Genomic DNA, 21,863 nt, shown 5'->3' on the forward strand with positions numbered 1-21,863 from the left:
GTTTAAGAGGAGGTTAGATGAACATCTTGCTGGGGTCGTTTGACCCCAGTATTCTTTCCTGCCATGGCAGGGGGTCAGACTAGATGATCTACTCAGGTCCCTTCCGACCCCAGAAACTATGAAACTATGAAATGAGCTTCATGATGCACAAGGAAATTTCCGTGGAATATAACAACATGAAAACTGAAAGCATTCAAGTACTAACGTTCCTAAAGACACCAATCAAGTAATTAACCTGTAAAACATTTTGCCACAATATCATTAGGCCAAAAGGACAAGGAATGATTAAATAGGATAGCATTCAGGAGAACATCTAGTCTTATACTACAGAGAAAAGCATTTGACAATTACACATCTTTATCTTTGAGCAACCAAAACTAAGCACAGACCATTTTAAGGTCCGGTAGATTTTTCTATTGCAAGGTTTTTTGGACATTGCTCAAAATAAACTATTAGGGGTGAATGTGAAAAATGAGATACTTGGCAAGCATGAAGCAGCATAAAATAAATACAGTTCCTTACAACAGTTGATTCATGCATCATATAGAAAGCCTAAAGCTCAAGTCTTGTTTTCAGAACTTTCCCTGTGCCCAAAAGCACTTAATTTACTAGCTCAAGTTTAAAAAAACCCCTGCACTTAAAAATCACGTATTCTCTCCCCTGTGGTACAGCAATTTGGTTTACAGAAATGGATGTGAACACGCCTAACAGACTGTTATAAATGTTGTTTAAATTGCAAGTGTAGTTGTACAAGCCAGTTTAGAACAGATTAAGCTTGCCTGAATGTTTCAAAAGTACACATGGATTTTCAGGTATTATTTTGAACTGGTCCTCTGAACTCATCCAGTGTTTTAAAGAGAAGTGTAAAGTCCTGCACACAGGACAGAACAATCTCATCCACTGCTACAGGTTAGGTGATGAACTGACTAAGCAGCAGCTCTACTGAAAAGGACCTGGGGGTTTCAGTGGACAATAAGCTGAATATAAGCCAATAAGTTGCCCTTGTCGCAAAGAAGCTTAACCGCATACTAGGCTACAATAATAGCATTGGCAGCAGATCAAGAAAAGTGATTCTCTTCCTGTATTCGGCACTGGTGAGGCCACATCTGGAGACCTGTGTCCAGTTTTGGGTCCCCCCCACTACAGAAAGGATGTAGACAAATTAGAGAGAGTTCAGCAGAAGGCAATGAAAATGGTTAGGGGCTGAGGCACATGACTTATGAAGAGAGGCTGAGAGAACTGGGCTTATTTAAAGGCTGAAGGAACTGGAGAAGAGAAAGACTGAGGTGGGATTTCATAGCAGCCTTCAACAACCTGAAAGTTGGTTACAAAAAAGATGGAGCTAGACTATTCTCAGTAGGGGCAGATGACAGAACAAGGAGCAGCAAGGGACAGTTAGGTCAGATCTTCAGAAAAAAAACTTCTCACTGGGAAAGTAATAAAATACTGGAACAGGTTACCTGGAGAGGTTGCAGACACTCTTATCTTTGGAGGTTTTTAAAACCTGGCTAGACAAATCCTTGGCTGGGATGATCTAGTTGGAGACAGTCCTGCTTTGAGCAAGGGGGTTGGACAAGACCTCCTGAGGTCCCCTGCAAACTAAATTGTCTATGATTCTATTCCTAGACCTATGCTTCTGGGTGCACAGAGGCTGGGTGTTCTGAGACACCCCACACACTAAAGAGAAGCAGCACCTGAACTGCTGTTCTTCCCAGGAAGAAGCATGCAGCTCTCCAGCTCCAGTCTCCCACTTACTCAGGCAATAGTGCAAACAGTGGCATAGAACAGGGGTTTCCAAACTGTGGTACACATACCCCTGGGGATATGCAAGACATCTCTGGGATCTACATGGAATAAATTGTGTAACAGAATATTTAATTTTCATTAAAATAATAATTAACATTTAAGGGATTAAAACATAAAACATATGCTGGTAGGGGTATGCAGGCAGTTTGCAAATCTGGAAGGGGTACACAATAAGAAAGTATGGGAACCTTTGGCATAGCAAATAGAATCTTACCACTGTTGCAAGAGAAAGGAACTTTCTTCTAGGAGTGGGAGAAGACATATTTTCACTGTTCAGATTCTGTTGATTTTCCATTGTCCCTGAAAAGAAAGTTTAATCAGATCAAGAGATTAGAAGCAAACCATTGGGTGAGGGGAGGAGAGGGGAGAAGGAAATTTTTTTTTGAGTTTATCCACCTCAAATCCCAAGTCTACTTATTTTTACTAGTCTACATTCAGCAAGTGCATACACCAGCCTTATACTTCTGGGCACTACAAGAATCAGATTGGTCCTACCAATGGGTAGTCCATTCTAAAAGTTGTTTTATTTTTCCCTGTCCATACTCACACTGCTACACTGCAATGAGGGGCTAACTTCAAAAGAAAAAAAAATTACTGCAAATATATTACAAAGGGGTGGGGGGGGGCGTGGGAAGAAATCAGTGAAGCAGATGCATGAAAAGCCACCAGGGAAAGAGATACAAAGAAGCATACTTTCAAATTGTCAGCAGCCATCTAATAATCAGCAATCATCATGGAGTAAAAAGCAAAACACTGAAAAATCTCAAAACACTGAAAAAAGAAAAACAGCAGCATTTGAGCACTTACAATTTCCGTTTCGCAAGATCTCCAAAACTTCCAAAGTTTGCCAAGTGTCAAGCCATGGCACTGCTTACCTTTCTGTTTTCTGAAGTGGGATTTGTCAGAGAGCATAGGGCCTCTTACAGCATCTGAGGAATCGATTTCATGGGACCCTAGCAATGGGAAGCAAATTAAAAAAACCACGAAGTGATGTTTGGCACAGCAGAGAACACTGAGATAACTTGACAGGGAGAATTAAGTTTGTGGATGGGTTGTCACTATGAACAGATGTATTCAGTGCCCCTTCGGGTGCCTGTAGATGTACGGAGATGCTGCTCTTACTGTGCTGGAATTACTCCAGCATCCTCCACATCTTGTGTATCCACCATCCCCATGCATGCATCAAAATAGCCCGAATGAGCTTTAGTTAGAGCCCCTGGTGCCATTTTGAAGTGCAGGATACTGAAAACATCAGATGCAGTGGGTGCTTTAATTAGAGTGGCTCTTGAAGCTGTTCTAATTAAAGTGTGCCTCCCCCCCACCATGTTAAGACGCCCTTCAAGTTCATCCTGCTGAAAAGTTTTCCTCTCTTGCAAGAGTATGGCACAAATAAAAGACAAGTCATAGCATCAGAGAAGCAGGGCTGGAAGGGACCTACAGAGGTCATCTAGGCCAGTGTTTCTCAGCCCATGGTCACGGCCCAAAAGCAAGTCGGAAGAACACATGAATGGGTTGTGAAGAAACTTGAAAAATAGATTCTTCTTTAACGGAGAGAAACGTGGGAAGCTGCAGCTTTTCCCTTATAGGCTGGCACTGTTCCAGCCTGTAAGAAGCTGCTGCCCCCCCACCCCACACACACACACTCCCCCACACTGGGGGTTCGGGACAGCAGGGCAGGACTGGCCATTGAGGTTTACAAACAGTATTAAATAGGTTGAGAACCGCCGAAATAGTCCAACCAGCCAGATCATCCCCATCCAAACCTGCCCCTACAAACTACACGTTAAACTCTAAGGGTCCCGTGTCGTGAGGCGGCACCAGCGAGGCTGCGCCGGGCAGTGTTCGTGGGTCACGAGGAGGAGCTGAAGGAGGCGGAGCGGGTCCGGCCCCAACAACCACTGGGGAGCACGTTACAGCGCCACCGTTCCCCGTCACCGAGGTGCGGGCGGACCTGAAATCAACCCAGATAGCGCCGCGCCGCTCTGCCAGGAAGGGGGAGACGACTGAAGTGAAATAAAAGGAAAAAAGAACCGGAGGAAAGCAAGCCCCGCCCGGCTCCCCCCGTTTTGCAGGCGGCCCCGCTCAGCCCGCGGGCAGGGCAAGCGCCGGCAGGCAGGACTCACCCGCGGTGTCGTTGAAGCGCCGCAGCGGCGCCCTGGGGAAGGACATGACAGTCCCGTAGCGCAGCGCAACTGGGCGGCCGCCGCCACCGGTGCTGGATTCAAAGTGCCTAACCGCTCTCCCCGCAAACCCCGGCGCCCAATCACAGCGCTCGACTTATGAGCTGCTCAACCAATCGCCGCTCCATCCTGCCGCCGGCTGGAGCACGCGCAGAAGTCACCCGGAAGCTGAGGCTTAGCGCCGTTTTGCGCCGGCGTGCCCGGCCACTTCCGGTGCCAGGGGGCGGCCGCGCGGTGTTGGATGTCGGCGCCCTTCGAGGAGCGCAGTGGGGTGGTGCCCTGCGCCACGCCCTGGGGCTGCTGGTACCAGACGCTGGAGGAGGTGTTCATCGAGGTGCGGGTCCCTCCGGGCACGCGGGCCAAGGACGTGCGGTGCCGCCTGCAGAGCCAGCGCCTGTCGCTCTCCGTGCAGGGCCAGGACGTGCTCCAGGTACCGCCGGCCCGCGACGGAGGGAGGCCCCGTGGGGACGCCCCGGCTGTAGGGTTGCCCTCGCGTCTCCGGGAACGAGATGTAAACCTCCAGGAGGCTGCTGAGAGTCACCCTGGAGATCAATGATAGGGCATTCATTCAAATAAATATTCAACGTTGAATCTGATTTTATACAGTAACTCAGTGGGTATTTGAAATGTAATAGTAATGTGCGCTTGCCTTCCTGGCGTGAAGTCTGCACACTGTAATCCATAGCTGATATACACAAGCACATGGGCATGTTTGCATTGTCACAGGCACGTTTGGTGTTCAGAAACCTCTTAGCATAAATTCAAACAGGGTTGGCAACCGTACAGGGTCAGTGTAGGCTTCAGGAGAGTTCCACGGGCTCTGTCGCATCACACCGCACAGCTTCCTAGGCAGCGGCTGTAGGATCTGTGTGGGGAGAGGGGGAACCCCCTTCTGGCCACACGGGCCCACACTGTGGCGCTGCACTCGGGCAGGGGGCGCCTTGGGAGCGAGCAGCGATCACGAAGCTCTGGAGGCCGCAGTGCCCTGGCTCCGGCCTCAGTAAGCGCTACTTGAAGTGGAGGGAAACAGCCTGGGCTGACTTGTGCCAGAAACAGGGCTAAACCCCTCCCCACCAGGCATATGGAAAGCAAAGATACCCAAAGAAACCTTACTGGGAAGAAGTATGTGACCTGGGTGTAGCTGCCTCCCTTCTGTTCAGCTGGCAACGATCCTGCGGGCGCTGAAGGACCCGTGAAGTATCACTTGCTCCAAATGAGGCCCCTGCGCTGACCTGCTGTTGTAGGTGCCCACAGAGCACAGCGGGCATAGGTCTTTATGCACTAAGTGTTAACACTATCATTTGTTTCTCATGCTGAAATGTCTGTATCCTGCTAGCCTGCTAAACGTTTCAGGTAGGATATGTAGGCAAAGTCCCTCCCTTCAAGCGCTTAACTATAAGAAGGGTATTATTATAAAAAAGCATTGTAAAATATTAGGCAAGCAAGGTACTTTGGGTAAATCTGTTATCTTTTATTAGACCAACTCAGATAGTTGGAAAATTCTTCTTTGCAAGCTTTCGGGTACAGTTATCCTTCATCAGGCAGAGGAAGCATCTGCAGATGGTCTGTGTTCTTCCTGGATAGAGTGGTAAAGCAGCCAGAGGCCAGTAGTTATGCAAGAAAGGCAGTCAGTTAAAATGTAAATTGAGTTGGTCAGTGGATGAGAGACAGGTGGGGGTTGGCGGGGAAGGGAAATGAATGTAGCTGTAGTCAAAGGAGGGAATGAGAATAGCTGGTAAAAAGTAGAGGGTTTACCTGGGGAGTTGGATGTTAGGCAGGTTATAATGTGTCATAAATCCAATGTCTATATTTAGTCCATGATTTTTTGTATCCAGTAAGTTGATGAAGTGAAGTTTGTAGGCTCATCTGTGAAAAGTGTTTTGTAAATTCCCTTTGAGAATTAGAACTGAGAGATTGGAGAGAGAATAGTTTTCTTGTGAGAAGTGGGCACCCACAGGTAATTGGTATTCTTGTCCTTGACAGATTTTCAGTGTGCATTCATTCTGGTGCACAGTTGTTGTTTGGTCTCTCCTATGTATTATCCATCAGTGCACTGGATGAGATGTATAACATTTTTGGAGGTACGGGTGTAAGATCCAGGAATGTTGATGGTTGTGTTGTGGGTTGTAGTAGTTTTGGGGGTGGTGGAGATGTTTGGCAGGTTTTACATTTCTTGTCATGGCATGGTGTGGATCCATTCACCATGTTTTGGGTTGTAGGAAGTTTGCTTCTGGTGATGAGGTTGGCAAGGTTTGGTGCTTGTTTAAATGGTAGAATGGGTGGTTCTGGGAAGATCTCTTTAAGAACAGGGTCTCCTAGTATGGGTTGCAATTGTTTGAGAATTTTCCGTATAGGTTCCAGGAAGGGATGATATGTCGTAACCAGTGGTGTGCGATTTATGAGGGTTTTTCTTTTGTACTGCAGCAATTCTTCATGTGGTATCTGGGTGGCTCTTTCAAAAGTACAGTCTGTCTGTCTGGAGGATTGTTCTTGTTATGTGAAAGCCTTTTGAGATGTCTGAGGTGAGGATCACAGGTGTTCTCAGTGCAAATTTTGTGGTATTGGAGGGCTTGGCTGTATATTACAGCTTTCTTGTTATGTTTAGGGTGATTAATGGTTCAGTGCAGTCTGTGGGTTTCTTGTATATGGTGGTCTGTATTTTACCATCCTGGATGGTGACCATAATGTCTCAAAAGGAAATGTTGGTATTGGAGTATTTTAGAGATAGTCTGAAGGAGGGATGATGATTCTTGAATTTCTGATTAAAATCAATTGGAGATTGCAAGTTTTCAGTCCAAATGTTAAAGATGTCATCGATATATTTTAAGTATTAGCAAGGGTTTGATGGTGCAGTCCTTGAGGAATTTTTCTTCCAGGTGGTTCACGAAAAGGTTGGCATATTGTGGGGACATTTTGGTACCCATAGCTGTGCCCATGGTCTGGTGGAAGTGTTGGTTATTGAAAGTGAAATTGTTATGTATGAGGATGAAGTGTATAAGTTCAAAAATATCTTTGGGTCTGTACTCTGAGTTGTAATCTTGCTCTTGTAGATATGTGAGGCAGGCTTTGTGTCCTGATTTTAGTTGTTAGTAATTGCTAAAACAGTTAATAGCAACACACAAATTTTGATACTGCAGAAGTCGATGACTGTTTTCCTCTGAAAGCAGACTTGCTTTTTTCTTGGTATTTTTCATTAGCATTAAAAATTGTATCAATTTTATGTAATGTTATAATTCTTTTTCAGGGTAAACTCTTTGACTCTACAATAGCTGATGAAGGGACATGGACATTAGGTATGAATATGCTGAAAATGAAATATTGAAAAGACACAATTTTTGTTTGCACCTCACTCTGTACTTTAAAAAATCTGACTTTGAAAAACAGGCACATACTTTTATTTTTTTGTCCTGCTTTCTTCAACAGTGTATTTTTCAGGTGTGACATGAGATTGGCATGTAGTTTAACAAAAAATGATGAAATGTAAAATGCAATTAGTCTGACCCTCCATGTTAAGCACTTTTGTGGTTGTAATTGACTTAGATAAAGTAACTTAATCTTGTATTTGTATGTAGCATGAGTTGTACACCAAAATGTATAGGTTGAGGCTGACAGATAAATGCCTGGAAAAATTGGGTTCGAATTCTCTAATGGAATAACTGTTAATTTAAAAAATAACCAGCACAGTTTGTTTATATACAGCAAAAGCTTTGTTATCTGGCATCCATGGGAAATGGGGGGTGCCAGATAACAAAATATTCCAGTTAACTGAGAGGCCTGAACAGGTGTCTTTGCCTGTTTGGGCCGCCACATTGCAGACCCTCCCGCCGCATTGCTAACCTTCCCACGGGCCCTCAGGGGGGCCCCCGTGCAAGCTGTTATGTCCTGGGCTGTGGGGACTTGGCAAAACAGGAAGTGCCATGGTGGGCACTTCTGGTTTCACTTTTACCTTACAAGCCGGCATGGCAGTTAATAGAGCATGCCAGCTTGTCAAGTGCTGGTTAAAGCAGCTTTTACTGTACTGGCATAATAATTAGTCTGGGAAAAGTTTCTTGAAGAAACATGGGGCATATAATTACTATTTTTCTTGTTGGTTTCTCACTCATCCTTTACCACAGCGTGATACTTTATCCGCAACCACAATAGTTCTTTAACTGCTGTTGCTTGTGACGGAGATGGGAAATCACAAGATATGCATTCCCTCTTTAAAGAGTTAGGATATGCTTGTAGGATTTGGTTCTAGTGAACAGCAGATGCCCCACAAGAATTCATCTGAAGTTGAAATTGTTGAGTTTTCGAATTGTATTAGGCAATTTATTATTGCATTCTATATAAAGTATTCAGAAGTGTCTTCAGGAGGCATGTTTCAAGATCCTTCTTCAATTACTTGTTTTCAGGTGTGGAGGATGAACCTCCTAATCCAAAAGCAGTATGATTCATAGAATCATAGGGGAAGGGACCCGCAGAATCCTCTACCAGGTCAAAGGCATGATCCATGGCCCCCAGCCAGAGCTAGGCCAGAGCCATGACCAGAGGTAGCTGCATGGGGAAGGGGGCTAGAGGCAGTGTTGGGGGCAGGTAAGGGCCAAGGTGGTAGTGGCTCGAACCCTGAGCTCAGGTTGGAGTCAGAGCCACAGTAGCCGCCTGTTGTCCTGCTTTGTACTTTGATCCAAGACCAGCAGTTTCCCCATTGCCCTGCCCCATGTTGAAAATTGAGAGAAGGAAATCCTTGGATTTGTGTAAACGTGGTGCTGCATCACTAAGCCCATTCCCTGCCAGTATGTGATTTCTGTGCGGTACATGCATTTTGTAGTACTATACCCATTAATCTAGTTATAAGTGGGGTCTGGGGTGGTGCAGGCTTTGAGGCACACAATTGACAGCCTAAGAGGTCACAAGTTTGAGGCCATTGCAGAAGGCTTATAGTGCATGCAGCCTGTCAGATTCTAATGAAATCTGCAAATTCTGTTAAATACCTTGTCACAAGAACACAAAAAAAAAGAGTCCTAAATGTCCCAGGCAATCCTCTAATTTGAGATGCTTTCCCCTGTATTTGACTTGCTTGTACAGAAGTCTTTCCCCAATGACATTCAGCTGCATCCTTTTAATTTAATTTTATTACACTATTTTACATCTGTTCTATCCAAAATAACTTCTTGCCATCCTTGTTGTTAGCCATATTCAAAGCTCTTACTGTGGTTTTTTTTGTACAAATGAATTATTTCACAGAAGTGATGGTTATTTCTATTTTTCTCTTCCAAAGAGGACAGGGAATTAATACGTATTATTCTAACCAAGACTAATCGAGATGCTGGCAATTGTTGGGCTTCTCTGTTAGAAAATGAGTATGCTGCTGATCCTTGGGTACAAGACCAGATGCAAAGGAAACTTACGCTGGAGAGATTCCAAAAAGAGGCAAGTCAGAAGATAAAAACGACTGCTTTATTTGCATGTATGCAGGTTATGGAGAGTTCCTGTTCCCCTGAGCGCTGCCAGGAGTAACTAGGAATAGCGGCCACAAGTTGACTGAGAGTAGGTTCAGGCTAGACATCAGGAAACACTACTTCAGTCAGGGCGGCTAGGATCTGGAACCAACTACCAATAGAAGTGGTGCTCGCTCCTATCCTTGGGGGTCTTCAGAAGGAGACTAGACAATCCCCTAGCTGTGGTCGTTTGACCCCAGCATTCTTTCCTACCCATGGCAGGGGTTGGACTTGATGATCTGCTCAGGTCCCTTCCAACCCTACCAGCTATGAAACTATGGCCAGGAAAAATAGGAGAGATTCTTTTGTTGTCCAGTTACATTCCTGTGGGAAACTGGAGTTGTTTTAGCTCAATCACGTTAGTCTTTCTGGTGATAGAAAACCTAAAAAAAAGCCCCCAAAACCCTCCTATTAGGACTTCAAAAGCTGTTGTTTTTGGCCAGTAGTATATAACTGGCTTAGGTTCTTCGGGGTTTAGTGTCAGTGAATGTTGCTATTAACTAACTGTAGAACCAGGATGGTCAACCTGTGGCATGTGTGCCATAAGTGGCACAGGCAGCTGCTGTGTGCGTCTGTCTGACACTTGAGCCCCAGGCCCTTAGAGATGGTGTTGGACAACAGTGCTGAGAGCCAGATTAACCTTTCCCTAGCCCAGCAGCTGCTGCCAAACTTGGGGATTTGTACCCTGGCTTCCTATATGCAACTACAGCAGTCATAGTAGCAGCATCCTGCCCCCACTTTATTCTGCAGGGGCTTCTGGAAGCTTTATGGCACCCCAGGTGACAATTTAATTAGGTTTGCCTTTGGATGGGGTGGAAATCAGAGGAGCACTATGGGAAGGGTTGGGGGGATGGGCCTTAAGTTGTGGCATGTCTACCAAAATGGTTGGCCACCATTGCTGTAGGAGAACAGAGCCTATAAAAGTAAACAGTGTGCTGGTCTCCAGACATACCTATATTTAAAGGTTTATTTTTTCAAAATAAAACTGCTATGCCTACATTAACACAGGGTATATAGTAAAAGCTACCAGTTTTCCAAGTGGTAAAGCCTCAGCCTATAATTACTTCCGTTTTGTTTTTTTGAGCAGATCTAATACTACAATCCTTTTCAACATAGTGACATCTACATATGACATTTAACCATCTTTTTGTAGAAGCATTAGTAATTTGTGGCAGCAGAGTTGTCAGATTAGAGTTTACTGGTTAACTGCTGTGTCAGAAAATATCTGAATAATTCCTTTTACTGAAAATAAAATGCTTTTTAATTAAAAAATGTTATTTAGGACTGCAGAAGCTTATCTTTTCAGATAAGTGATTTAAAGGAATACTATGAAACTCAAAATGTACTTAAGTTTATATTCATTACATGTTACATATTTTCTTGATGGTAGAGATCTATCTGCCTTCTAAACTAAGGGTAGTAATACTGCAAACTCATTTTAGCAATAAGCTGTCTAGCCACTACCAGTCCCAGCATGCTTTTAGTTTATAATTGCTTATGCATGTGTGTACATTTTTGTCTCTTCATTCTCCCTGAAGAATTGAAACTGCTAACTTTCAAAAACTGTTGTCAGTTTGGAACAGTGTTGGACACTTTGATCTACATACTCATTGAATATTAACCCTTTTACAATTTTTTTCTTCCCCATATATAGAATCCTGGATTTGACTTCAGTGGAGCAGAAATTTCTGGCAACTACAGCAAAGGAGGACCAGACTTCTCTAGCCTTGAAAATTAAATTATTACCTTCAACTGGGTTTAATGATACCTGAGAGAATTCATTTTAAACTGAAGGGTTTGTAGCTAATGAAGACTTCATTTATCTACCCAGTGGAATGTCTCTGAACCAGTTAGTCTCTAATGTGCTACCCTGCCTTGCTTTCTCCCAAATGGAAGGTGTCTAGGCAAACAGCAAATGGTAAAGGGTTCCTGTTGACTTGTGCTAACTTGCTAAGAAGAAGATAATGTGCACACTTGACAAGCATATTATTTTAAATGACACATAAACAAATATTTTTGGAGAAGTGCTCCATATTAAATTGGAGTCACTGATATCAGGAAACCACTCTTATGAATGCAAGTTTTCAACATCAGTTACCATTTTCTTTTCAACAATAAATTCCACTGGTAAACCACTTAGCTGTGTGTTCCATAACTAACTTCAAAAAGTATGTTTGTGGCTCTTTCTGGGTAAGCAGCCAGCTGATTAGTTGAGTTTGATTCTAAAACTGGTGGCAGAATGAAGAGTATTACTCCAGGCTGTAGAAATTCAGATTTGACATTCTATTCAAGTGTCATATATCACCGAGGGATGAGTATGATGGTATCATGACTTGAGTACAAGTACTTTTAGATATGCTTAGTGTCTATATATTGATTGTGTGAAGAGAACATGTTTTGATTTCTGAAAGGGTAGAACACTAAGAGAGATGGCCATACTTAAGCTGTTAACTTGTGTATCTTACTGAATAACATGCCTGTGTGTAAGGCAACTAACGTGCACTCATACATTTTTGTACGTAATCTGAATTAAAAAGTATAAATTTATAACGATAGGTTTGTGCTGTTTTTTAGTGTAATCCCTAGGCAAATTATGTATTTTCAGGACCCAGTCTGGTAAGTTGACTGTTATAATGCCCGTTGGGTACATATAGGCTATCCAATTCTAAGGGTAGAAGGTAGAGATGCCTACTTAAGTTGTACCGTATTTTAAATATTAACATGTAGACTGTTAATTTCCAGGTAGAGTTTCTGCCAGCAATTTATCCATTTAACTGGATTAAAAATGGTTAGTAATCTATTTAACATGGGGCAGTGAAAAGAAGGAATATGGTTTCAAGCAGATAAATCTAATGGGGGGAGGGGAGGAGTGAAATAACTAATGCAGAAGGTGAGAATTAGTTCCAGCAAGTATGGTTGAGTATAACATGGTGCTGTATTTTACTGAACCCTAGTTAGTAACAGGAGTCAGTACACTCTATTAGTAACAGAATGATGTTGGCAATCTGTAGCATATAGCTAATATTCCTGAGCAGTCAGTAAGTGTAGTGTTATAGCCTTAGTTTTGGGGTGGATAGAACTAATGAAAGTACATGATTAAAATTGTAAAGGTAATTCTTTTAAAGTGCACACAAAAGAAACATACTGTATTTACTCTAATACAAGATGAGGCTATTTTCCATTTAATTGGTGGGGGCAGGGGCGGGTGGTTTATGTGGCTGTGATGTTGGAGCTGCTGCCCTTCCCTTCCCCCGCCCACCACTTACCTCCAGTAGTGCCATTTACCTGTTAGTAGCTTCAGCTCCAACCCAGCTTGGGGCACAGAGCATGGGCTGCTTTCATCCCATGCCCAGCCATGCAGCTCTGATCCAGTTCCATGGCTAGAGCTGGAGTTGCCAACACCACTGCTGTGGCTGGAGCCCTGAGGGTCATGGCAACAGTAGGGGAGGGGTGGCAAGGTCACAGGGGGCAAGATGTTGGGCAGGGGGGCATATGTTCGGGGTGCAGACAGTGGGCAGGGGGGCATATGTTGGGGGTGCAAGTAGTGTGTGCGTGTGTGTGTGTGTGCGTGTGTGGAGGAAACAAGTGGGAGCGGGGAGGGATCAGACTGTTTTACTCCCTTTCCCACTCTACTACTGTTTATCTCCTTCCCATTGCTTTTCCTGCTCCAGCAATGAGGGGAATGACTTTAAGACTAATCGTTTCTAATAACTAGATTTTGTACATAGAAAATTATAACACTTGCACATTGCCAGCTGTGGAATCTAATTAGGAAGGGGGTAGTCTTAAATTCAAGTCAACTTGGATTTGGGTAAGCATGGTATTTTGAATGGTACAAGATGCAGATAGTTACCAGCAATGTGGCTTTTCCTATAATTTCAGTTAGTTATGTCCTACCTAATATATAGAAATCCTTTTAAAAGGAGAAAGGGCTGTACTATTCCTTACCTGGTAATATCAAGTCAATCTCTACCTTTACTAATTTCCCAGATAAGCACAAGATGGACTTACAATGATGTCTAGACTTGATAAAGTGCAGTTGATAGTGTATACCTGTGTACTTTCATTGAAGTTCAAATGCTTTCTTTCCAAATGCCTGTCAGAGGGAAAGGCTAAGGTAATATGAGCATTCAGGGTAGATGCATAGCGAACCAGCAGTATACAATCTAGACAGCTGCATTGGTGATCAAATTCCCTTCTCTATGGGAGGGGATAAAAATACTTAATCACTACTTTGGATGGCTACTAACAGCTGTAGAAGCACCAGACAGGGCATGTTGTGGAAATTTTATTGGGTCTGAGCTCAGGATCTGTTCACTTAATCAAGGCCACCTTGTTGCAAGCACCTTAAGGTCCACAGCTGTTTTAAGTCAGTCATTTTATTAAACATAGAAACAGGTGCATGCACAAAGCTTTCCATTACATTCAGTGATTGCCCTATGAAAGTAGTTGAATACCATATAAGACTAGGGGGGACACATTTAAAAGATTCTTTACTTTCAGAGGGTTCTTTAGTACCAGTATGTAGTTTCAGATATTTCTCTCTGCTGCATTCACATGCAAAGAGCTGGTGTAGTGCAGCAACCTAATTCTAGAAGGCAGAATAAAGACTGCGAGGATCATAAAGTACTAGTTTATATTTTTGTGTAGTGTAGGAGATGTATTTTAATAGGTCTAAAAGATCTGGATTTTTTACCTAAATTTAATGTCATTCAGCCTTTGTAAGTAAGTGTCTTATAAACAACAGCTACATTTCATTGAGCTCTTTATGTACAGTTTCCTCTCACTTTATGTGAGCTCTGCATGTGCAAATATGCTCTTATACCAAAAGTGTTATATGCAAGGTCAGCTTACGCTTATGGGATCAGTGTGGTGGAAGCCTGCAGTCAGCTGCTATATGCAGGGCATTAGCGCACACCAAAATATAGTCTCCTGTAGGGAAACAGTGTTCCTCCTTCATTGTCTGTAACACATTTCTGTTTTTGCCATCCTCATGATAGGGCCCTGTGTTTGTGTACTGTCTGCTGTTGGCGAGTACCAAAACTGTCTTGCAAAAGTGGTAGAAATGGGTCTGTACAGTTGAGGTCTTGGAACATATCCCAATTTGCTACATTGTATAGTGGATTCCCTTTATGCAAATTTACATTATGTTGTAAATGCATTCCTCAAAGCCTATAAAACAAGATAAACTTGTACTGTGCAGTCAAGAAGAAAGATATAGTCAAGACAACTGCATCTCAATAAAATTTATTGAAGAGGTACATTTCTTAGTGTGGCATAATTGCACTTGTTGTTAAAGGTCTACACAGTGCACTTTCAGAGTTATTTCCATACAAAGTTGTCTTCTTTCAAAAAGTCAATAGGTAATACAATGCACAAATAGCATTGTTAACAGTGTTCACTACAGTCATCTCAAGTTCACATTAAAATAAAATACTCTGCTTTTCCTGTACAGTTTTGGTTGAATGTGTTCTGTTAATGGTTCTACTGTAGCTTTAGATTGAGGATATGGCTTAGAGAAAGAAGAATAGATACTGGTGCACCAGCCCCAGTCCTGTGGTATGCTCTGATCTTCATAGGCCTTCTCTTCACTATCCATCAATTCATATTGCACTCAAATGTTAGTGATCTACAAAAAGTCTTCTTTCACAGTACTCAGATCACTATATCAGAGGTTCAGCTGTTCACGTTACAAAACACCAGAGTTGTTAATTTTTCTTCATGTTAAAGCCAGACCTACCTCAACATTCTGTATGTAAAGTGTCTTGGCACAAGGCTTTTGTTAAAAGAAGAGTACAGCTCTATTCTTCATTTAAGACGGCATATGCTATTCAAACTGATAGTTACAGATATAGATGCAGTTTCTCAGTTCAGTAGCTAGAGGCAAGGTTTGTTCCAAATACACCCACTTCCACAAAAAAAGTTGCACCTCTGAAATGCCAGAATACACCTCTCTTGAATGGCTCACTGTAAGAAATGCTCATCTTGTGTGACTAGAAAAAACAAACAAACAAAAAAAGTGCTGTATCCAGGTTAGGATTTTTTAAGCTTTACACTCCAAAATAGCAACAAAATCAGTGCTAACTGATCAACTGCACAGGGCCTGAAATTGGATTAGCCATCCCTGTTAAGTTACAGTTCTCTTTTGGTGTGACTGCCAAGGAAGAATAGTTGGGGCCTCAAGAAAGACCTTAGCATAAGGTCCCCTAAAGTAGTAAACCCTATATATCTATGCACTGCAAATCTCCACCATAAAAACTTCAGTGCATCACACTTTTAGAAAGTAATTGTAAGAATTACAAAGTATAGCCATAATGAGACTACCCACTTGCACACTTGAATGAAGCATTTGGCTTGTCTGTCATTTCGCACCCTTTGATCTTCAGTAAGTAAGTACACTGAACTTACTGTAGTTTCCCCAATGACCTTCAATCCTAGAGGACAATGCTATAAAGATACTGCACAAGTAAGTTAAGTCTTCCAAGTTTCAAGTAGGAGGTTTAAGTAGAGGAGCATCACTTTCACAGAATTAACTGCATCCAGTTACAGTAAACCCTGGTTAGACTACATAAGTTTATCTATGAGTTGAATACCAACTAGTAAGAGGTTATTAAATGCTTTAAAAATTAGCATGGTACCTTACTGTCAAATATAACTGAGATGCAGATTTTAGTCTTATCCTTCAGGACTGTTTACTATTCACATTACTCTTGTAAATTCTACATTGAGTACCTTTGCTGGCGAGGAAAAAAAACAAAAAACCCAAAAAAACAAAAACACCAAACAACAAAAACAAAACCTCTTTAGTCCAGAATATTGGACAACTGAAATATGAAGAAATCTAAGAATCAAACTTCAGATGTTAAGAGCTATGGTGATTCAGGTGTCAGTTCTCAATTTTACAAGTGAATTCTAAACTAGTCACTTGTAAGAAGTGGTCATCTTTCCATATTAACACTCCTGTAGAGAATGGAGAGAGAGACAATCAACTGAAAAAGCCATTGCATATAACAAATTACATCTCAGAAATTATGGGGTCTTGAAACAAGCTGGGGGGGGCGGGGCAGAGGAGAACAGGACGACTTGAGAATCCTACCTATCCTGCTTCCCCAAACTACCAGTTGAGGTATGACAGTATAGGTGGAAGAGCCAGTTATCTTACTATTATTGCACTGATTATGATCTGAGTGTAGTGGGATGTTCTTTTTTCAACATAAATTTACTTGAGTGTGAATCTTAAGTATGGCATTAGCAGCTGAAACTTGACTGTTAAAGTTGCTCCCCATCCCAAAGTTTAAAAAACTTTGAGCCTTTAACAGTTTGTTTTTATAAACAGTAAACTAAATAGGATCTCTTGGTCATGAAGTCAAGCTCCATGCTATCACAGTAAAAGGCATGCAGCTGTTCCAGAGCTACTGATGCATGCTATTTTGCTAGAACCAGATAGTATTCAATGACTGTTTTTAACAGTTTGTACAGCTACTTTATGTGACAGCTTTGAGGCTTGTATAGCCAGCATGTTTAATTGTAATGATACACATGGTGTGATAGCAATAAAGATAAGTCATATTGATGTAGTGTGACATTCTGACAATTTGGGTGGTATAATACTCCTTACTACTGAGATTGTTTCTGGCTTGAAATAAAAATTGCGTTTTAAAAATTGTAAAAACAACAACAACAACCACCACCACACAGCCCAGACTCATGATTTCTTATTCTTTGGCCTCTAGGCATGTTAGAAACATCTAGTCCAACACACTCTAGAACAAGAGGACCCGCATTCAGTGCCTGCAGGACAGGCTATTAACCTGCAGTTCAAGTTTTGATTCTAAAAGGTAAACTGGTATGCTGACCTGTTACTGAAATACATATGCACCTTTTTTTTTTTTTATTTCAGTTTCCTTGTATAGGAAAAAAGTGAACCAAGGTAACAACACGGTCAATTTGTAGAGTTCCTCCTCTAGCTATACTCACTTGGGTTCCACTGTTTTGTGGCTCGCTCTACACAAAACAGTGGAACCCAAGTGTCTGAATCCATGCTTTTGCACCTAAAATGCACTATGTGCAGGGAGTGGTACTGTGGTTTTTATATCACATGCTGCCTTGAGTGGACAGGTAGTTTTTTTGCAAGTTTAGGCTTGAGATGGTCTAAAGATGCAGCAGCCTGCTTATGAAAAGATCCTGAAAGGCCATTTAAAAAACATTTAGAGGAAATGAGAACCTGTTCATTTGAAAACCAAGTTGAGTACCTAGGCTGTCTGAAATATTGAAGCGAAACCCCCAAGATCATAAAAAGCATAACTGCCGAGAAGTTGGTTACAAATTAATTAATTACTTGAAAAAGTCTAAGTCTGAGAGTATTTAAGGGGGGGGAAAAAAATTACCTATATTAGGAGCCAGTTTCTGGGATGGTGGGGAGGTGTGTTATTCTGTCATAGCTGTGCTTTAGTTGTCGTGCTGTACGTCCCGATACAATCCATTTTAACTTCTGAACATTTGGTTTGCAACATTTGCTTGAAGAATATTCCGTAAGGCACTTTAATACTAATTCCTTCCAAAAAGCCAGATCCCTGTCACTTATCTAAACAAAGTGAGACTACAATTAAATCAACTGCTTAAGTCACAATTAGTGATGTAACTGTACACTCGAGCTAATAAGGGTCTTATACACTACAGGCCAGTAGAGACACTAGGGTAAGAAATAGCATATGCTTTGGTACTGCGGACTATTAAAAGCACTTTTTTTGTTGAAGGCCCTCTTAACTGGAAGTTTTGCATGAAACTGCTAAGAGCTAGATAATCAGTAACATATCCCATTTAGCTAGACTTGAAGCTAGAGAAATTTGTGCAGGCTAGGGCTCAAGTGTGTTAGTCCAGGATTAGTTTAGTTAGATATCCCATTTTGTACGGTCCTAAAAGACATTAAGTGTCAAGACTAAGAGTATTTTAAGGAATTAGTGCAGTTTTTCCTGCTTTATTTGGATTTGTAATGTTCTATGCCTCTAACAAAAGAGGCTCTTGGGTGTGATTAGCTGATACCAAATAAGCTTATAGAAATGGCAAAGCTGACAAGACATCCTTCTCTTGTCTTCATTTAGAAGAAAATGTTTCCATGGTTGTTATTTTAAGACTTAGGAGACAGAAGTATTAGTGTCATCTGACTGCTTTAGGAACATTTCAAATGAGGTGCTGAAATCCCTCCATCAAGGACTGTCTGTACTATGGATTCTTCAGAGCTATTAAGTTATCTTTATGAAAATCTGTTGAGACTGTTTGTCATCTTCACTTAATACAGTAAACCTTACCTTGGAATGGGTCTGAAGGCACTTTAAAACCTCCATCAACTCAAGTAGTTTTTTTTCTTCTATCTCCAGGGCCATTATAGATAATGCCAAAACAGAAGGCTGAGGGGGACAGAAAATAAAGTTAATTCTGAAGACCGGAGCTTAGCAGGATCAGTTAAGTCAGTATGGGTACACGCATTAGAGAGACATACCTTGGCTTTAGAGAACATTATTCGGCAGTGACATGCTTTAAGTTGGGCTTCCAGTCTCTCAAAATTAAGGTATTTACTCCTGTAAGAAGGTTGAGTTGATTTAGTTTTATGTAGCATAAAAAGTTTCCTTTCTAGTTGCATAGATTAAATAGAGACAGTTGAAGCTTTAGAAGTTTGCTAAAGTGTTGTATATCTAGAAGTATTCTCTAAGGTAATGTTTAAAAACTCAATTTCTGGAAGTCTGAAACCTTTTCACTTGGATTCAAAACAAACTGGTATGCACCGAGTCACTTAAATAAATTGCCACCAAATTTTAAAAATATGTTCTGTACGTTTTCTGTTTGGAACAGGAAGGCAATGGGTTGGGGGCAAGTCTATTAAAAACAGCGATTCACATGAGCCACTGTTTACTGCTGCAATTTAAAATTTATTTTAAGATTTTTCTAGCCTGTTCTACAGGGAGATGGGGGGGAGGATCGTCCCATTTGTCCAAGTAGCTATTTCATCACAATTTCCTTTACCTTTCACAGCTTAAATTCCCATGAATGAGCGAATGATAGATCTGTAGAAACTGAAAAGCTGTTGTAGCTTTGACTTTCCAAGATAGCTTCTCCAATACAATTTTTTCCATTCTCATCATGTCAGAAACAGTGAACCTATACTGGCTTATTCGAATCAAGTCAGTAGCTAAAGGAACATTTCTTTCCTCTTCTGTTGCTTTCACAGCCAAGTAGAAGCAGCTCAGACCAACACAGCCTAAGTGTTTAGGCTGTACCTGGGAGTGGAGGGAAAAAGCCACACTCAAATTTCACATACTATAGCTCAACCTTAAAAATTTCATACAAAAGACTAGATGTCCAAAGCTGTACTTTTTCACCTTGCTTTCCAAAGGTAGTAATGTATTCAGAAGAGTTCATAACATTACATTTGCTTTGTTTTCCTAGCTCCCTAGGCTCTGCCATACCAACTTTGATGAAAGGATCAGGTCAGTCCAGTGCTCTTCAAGAGTGTTGGCAGAGTCAGATATTTTGAAGGAAGATTTGAGAAGTTGTTTTGTAGAGTTATGGAATGGAATAACGGAAGAAGTTTAGTGCACTGGCAAATTACCACATGCCTGGAAGCATCCATTTAACTGAGATGTTTGGGAGGCGAAGTACAGTTTAAAGATGTCTCAAGAATTTAAGTCTCTTAAGAAAAAAATATAGAAAGCATTTAAGTCTAAGTCTTCTAACCTCTCTTTCTGGTTTAGGAATATGCAGGCTTTGTGATATGCCAAAACTGTCTCAAGTGCAAGTTTGAAGATTCTGCTTTCCTCTCATCTGCTACAGCACTATGGATCACTAATCAGGGATGCCATAAGTTTAAAGGACAAGTGACTTATTTTAGTATAATGAAGATTCAGGCTAGTTTGTGCTACTAGCTGAGTTCAGAGTACACCCATCCCTTCTCTCCCACATGCCCAACCAACATCTAGAAAATACCTTATAAATCACCCAAGCTCTCAACTAGTACTTTACAGATTTGAAGTATTATAGCATACTCCACTTAAGTGCGTTTGATAAATGTGTAACAATGTCACTCCCAATTGATATCTACGTAGCAAATGGAGCACATAAACTACTCGAGTTCATAGGAACTCTTGGTGCTGCCACCCACTTTGTAACTTAACTGTAGGAGCACACAGTTTATGCAACCGATTAAGGCCTGATCATTTCAGGGCTGCCATTAGGGGGCTCGGAGACAGTGGTGCTCACTCAGATGAACAATGCCTAGTCCCTCCACAGGCCAGAGCTATCCCGTGGACCCAGTCCAGACCCCAGGACATGCGTAGTGGGGCCCCATCTAGCCACACACAGGGGTGTAAGGCCAGCTCAGCTCTGATCCAGCTACAAAGGGACAGAGGGCTTGGCCTAGCCTCAACCCAGCTGGGGAGGGAGGGGGCAGGAGGCATGACCTGAACTCAAAGCCAGCTCCACTGAAGCTTAGGGGGCATAGTCTGATCCCAACCTGGCTGGAGGTGGCAGAGGGAAGGCGGCATGGCCCTGAACCAGCACCCTAGGGCTAGGAGGCACAGCCTGGCTGGGCAGAGCAAGCGCATGGCCCGCCCCTACCGAGGGAGAGCGGGGGATGGGGGGTGACCTCTGCGGGGGGAGGCGCCCCAAGGAGCCCTACCTTCATCCTGGCCAGGAAGCGGTCGAGGCAGTTGACAGCCAGGGAGAAGGTGTCGGAGCGGAGGCCGAAGAACTGGGTGAGGCTGAGCAGGTCCTTCACCTCGAAGTCGCGCAGGCGGGCGCTCACGCGCAGCCCCGTGTCGTGGGCGCCCTCGACGAGGCGCAGGCCGGGCGCCTTGGGCTGCCCCCGCACCTCCTGCTCCAGCAGTGCCGCCAGCTGCGCCAGCAGCGCCCCCGCCTCGGCGCCCGCCGCCGGCTCGATCATCTGTGGGGACACGGTCCCGTCAGCGGCCCCGGGGCTGCCCCGCCACCGCAACACCCGCCCCGCCCCGGCCGTGGACAAGTCCGGACTTGCCCGGGGCTCGGCCACCAGCTCCCCACGGCCCTTACCTCCACCCCAGGGCCGGCGCGGCTCCACGACGAAGCAGCAGAACCACGCTCGCCGCCCGCACGGGCACCGACATGGGCGCGGCCGGGCCGAAGCAGACCCCCCTACGGCCTTTATATAGTATGGGATGGGCGACTCCCGCCTCCGGCTTCCTCTGGTTGGCTGCTGTACCGGTGATGGAGCTGCTATCCAGCCAATCCCGCACAGCGAGGCGGGGGGCGCTGCGGGCGGTGGCCCCGCCCTGCCAGGCCCTCCGCAAAGTCGCGCGAGCCGCAGGTCGGCGCGGTCCGTCCTTGCTCGGCCGGGGTGTCCGCGCTGGTCGGCGCCTCCTTGTGTTTT

General features: G+C 43.2%; 3 protein-coding genes across 3 annotated transcripts in view; 1 reads left to right on the plus strand and 2 right to left on the minus strand.

The window, feature by feature from the left end:
* HMMR (hyaluronan mediated motility receptor) overlaps window positions 1-4,070 on the minus strand; it is a 24,667-nt gene extending 20,597 nt beyond the window's left edge. Inside the window, exons 1-3 of the mRNA XM_019534876.1 lie at window positions 3,930-4,070; window positions 2,682-2,759; window positions 2,021-2,106 (exon numbers count right to left, since the gene is read on the minus strand). Of these exons, the coding sequence (XP_019390421.1) occupies window positions 2,021-2,106; window positions 2,682-2,759; window positions 3,930-3,975 (210 nt within the window). The 5' untranslated portion in view covers window positions 3,976-4,070. The remainder of the gene's footprint in view (window positions 1-2,020; window positions 2,107-2,681; window positions 2,760-3,929) is intronic.
* Window positions 4,071-4,188: 118 nt separating this feature from the next.
* Window positions 4,189-12,021, plus strand: NUDCD2 (NudC domain containing 2). The gene is made up of 4 exons (XM_019534877.1): window positions 4,189-4,416; window positions 7,231-7,279; window positions 9,247-9,398; window positions 11,121-12,021. The coding sequence occupies exons 1-4, from the start codon at window positions 4,228-4,230 to the stop codon at window positions 11,202-11,204; spliced, it is 474 nt and encodes a 157-aa protein (XP_019390422.1). The 5' UTR covers window positions 4,189-4,227; the 3' UTR covers window positions 11,205-12,021.
* A 2,676-nt stretch (window positions 12,022-14,697) lies between these two features.
* On the minus strand, window positions 14,698-21,632 carry CCNG1 (cyclin G1). Its single transcript, XM_019534878.1, has 7 exons — window positions 21,527-21,632; window positions 21,138-21,401; window positions 19,487-19,740; window positions 18,966-19,044; window positions 18,775-18,873; window positions 17,858-18,050; window positions 14,698-16,428 (listed from the first exon to the last, which is right to left on the minus strand). The coding sequence occupies exons 2-6, from the start codon at window positions 21,399-21,401 to the stop codon at window positions 17,859-17,861; spliced, it is 888 nt and encodes a 295-aa protein (XP_019390423.1). The 5' UTR covers window positions 21,527-21,632; the 3' UTR covers window positions 14,698-16,428; window position 17,858.
* Window positions 21,633-21,863: the final 231 nt, after the last annotated feature.

Source organism: Crocodylus porosus, unplaced genomic scaffold (assembly GCF_001723895.1).
Source record: "Crocodylus porosus isolate Cpor-Errol unplaced genomic scaffold, CroPor_comp1, whole genome shotgun sequence".
In the NCBI taxonomy this organism is placed as follows: Eukaryota; Metazoa; Chordata; order Crocodylia; family Crocodylidae; genus Crocodylus; species Crocodylus porosus.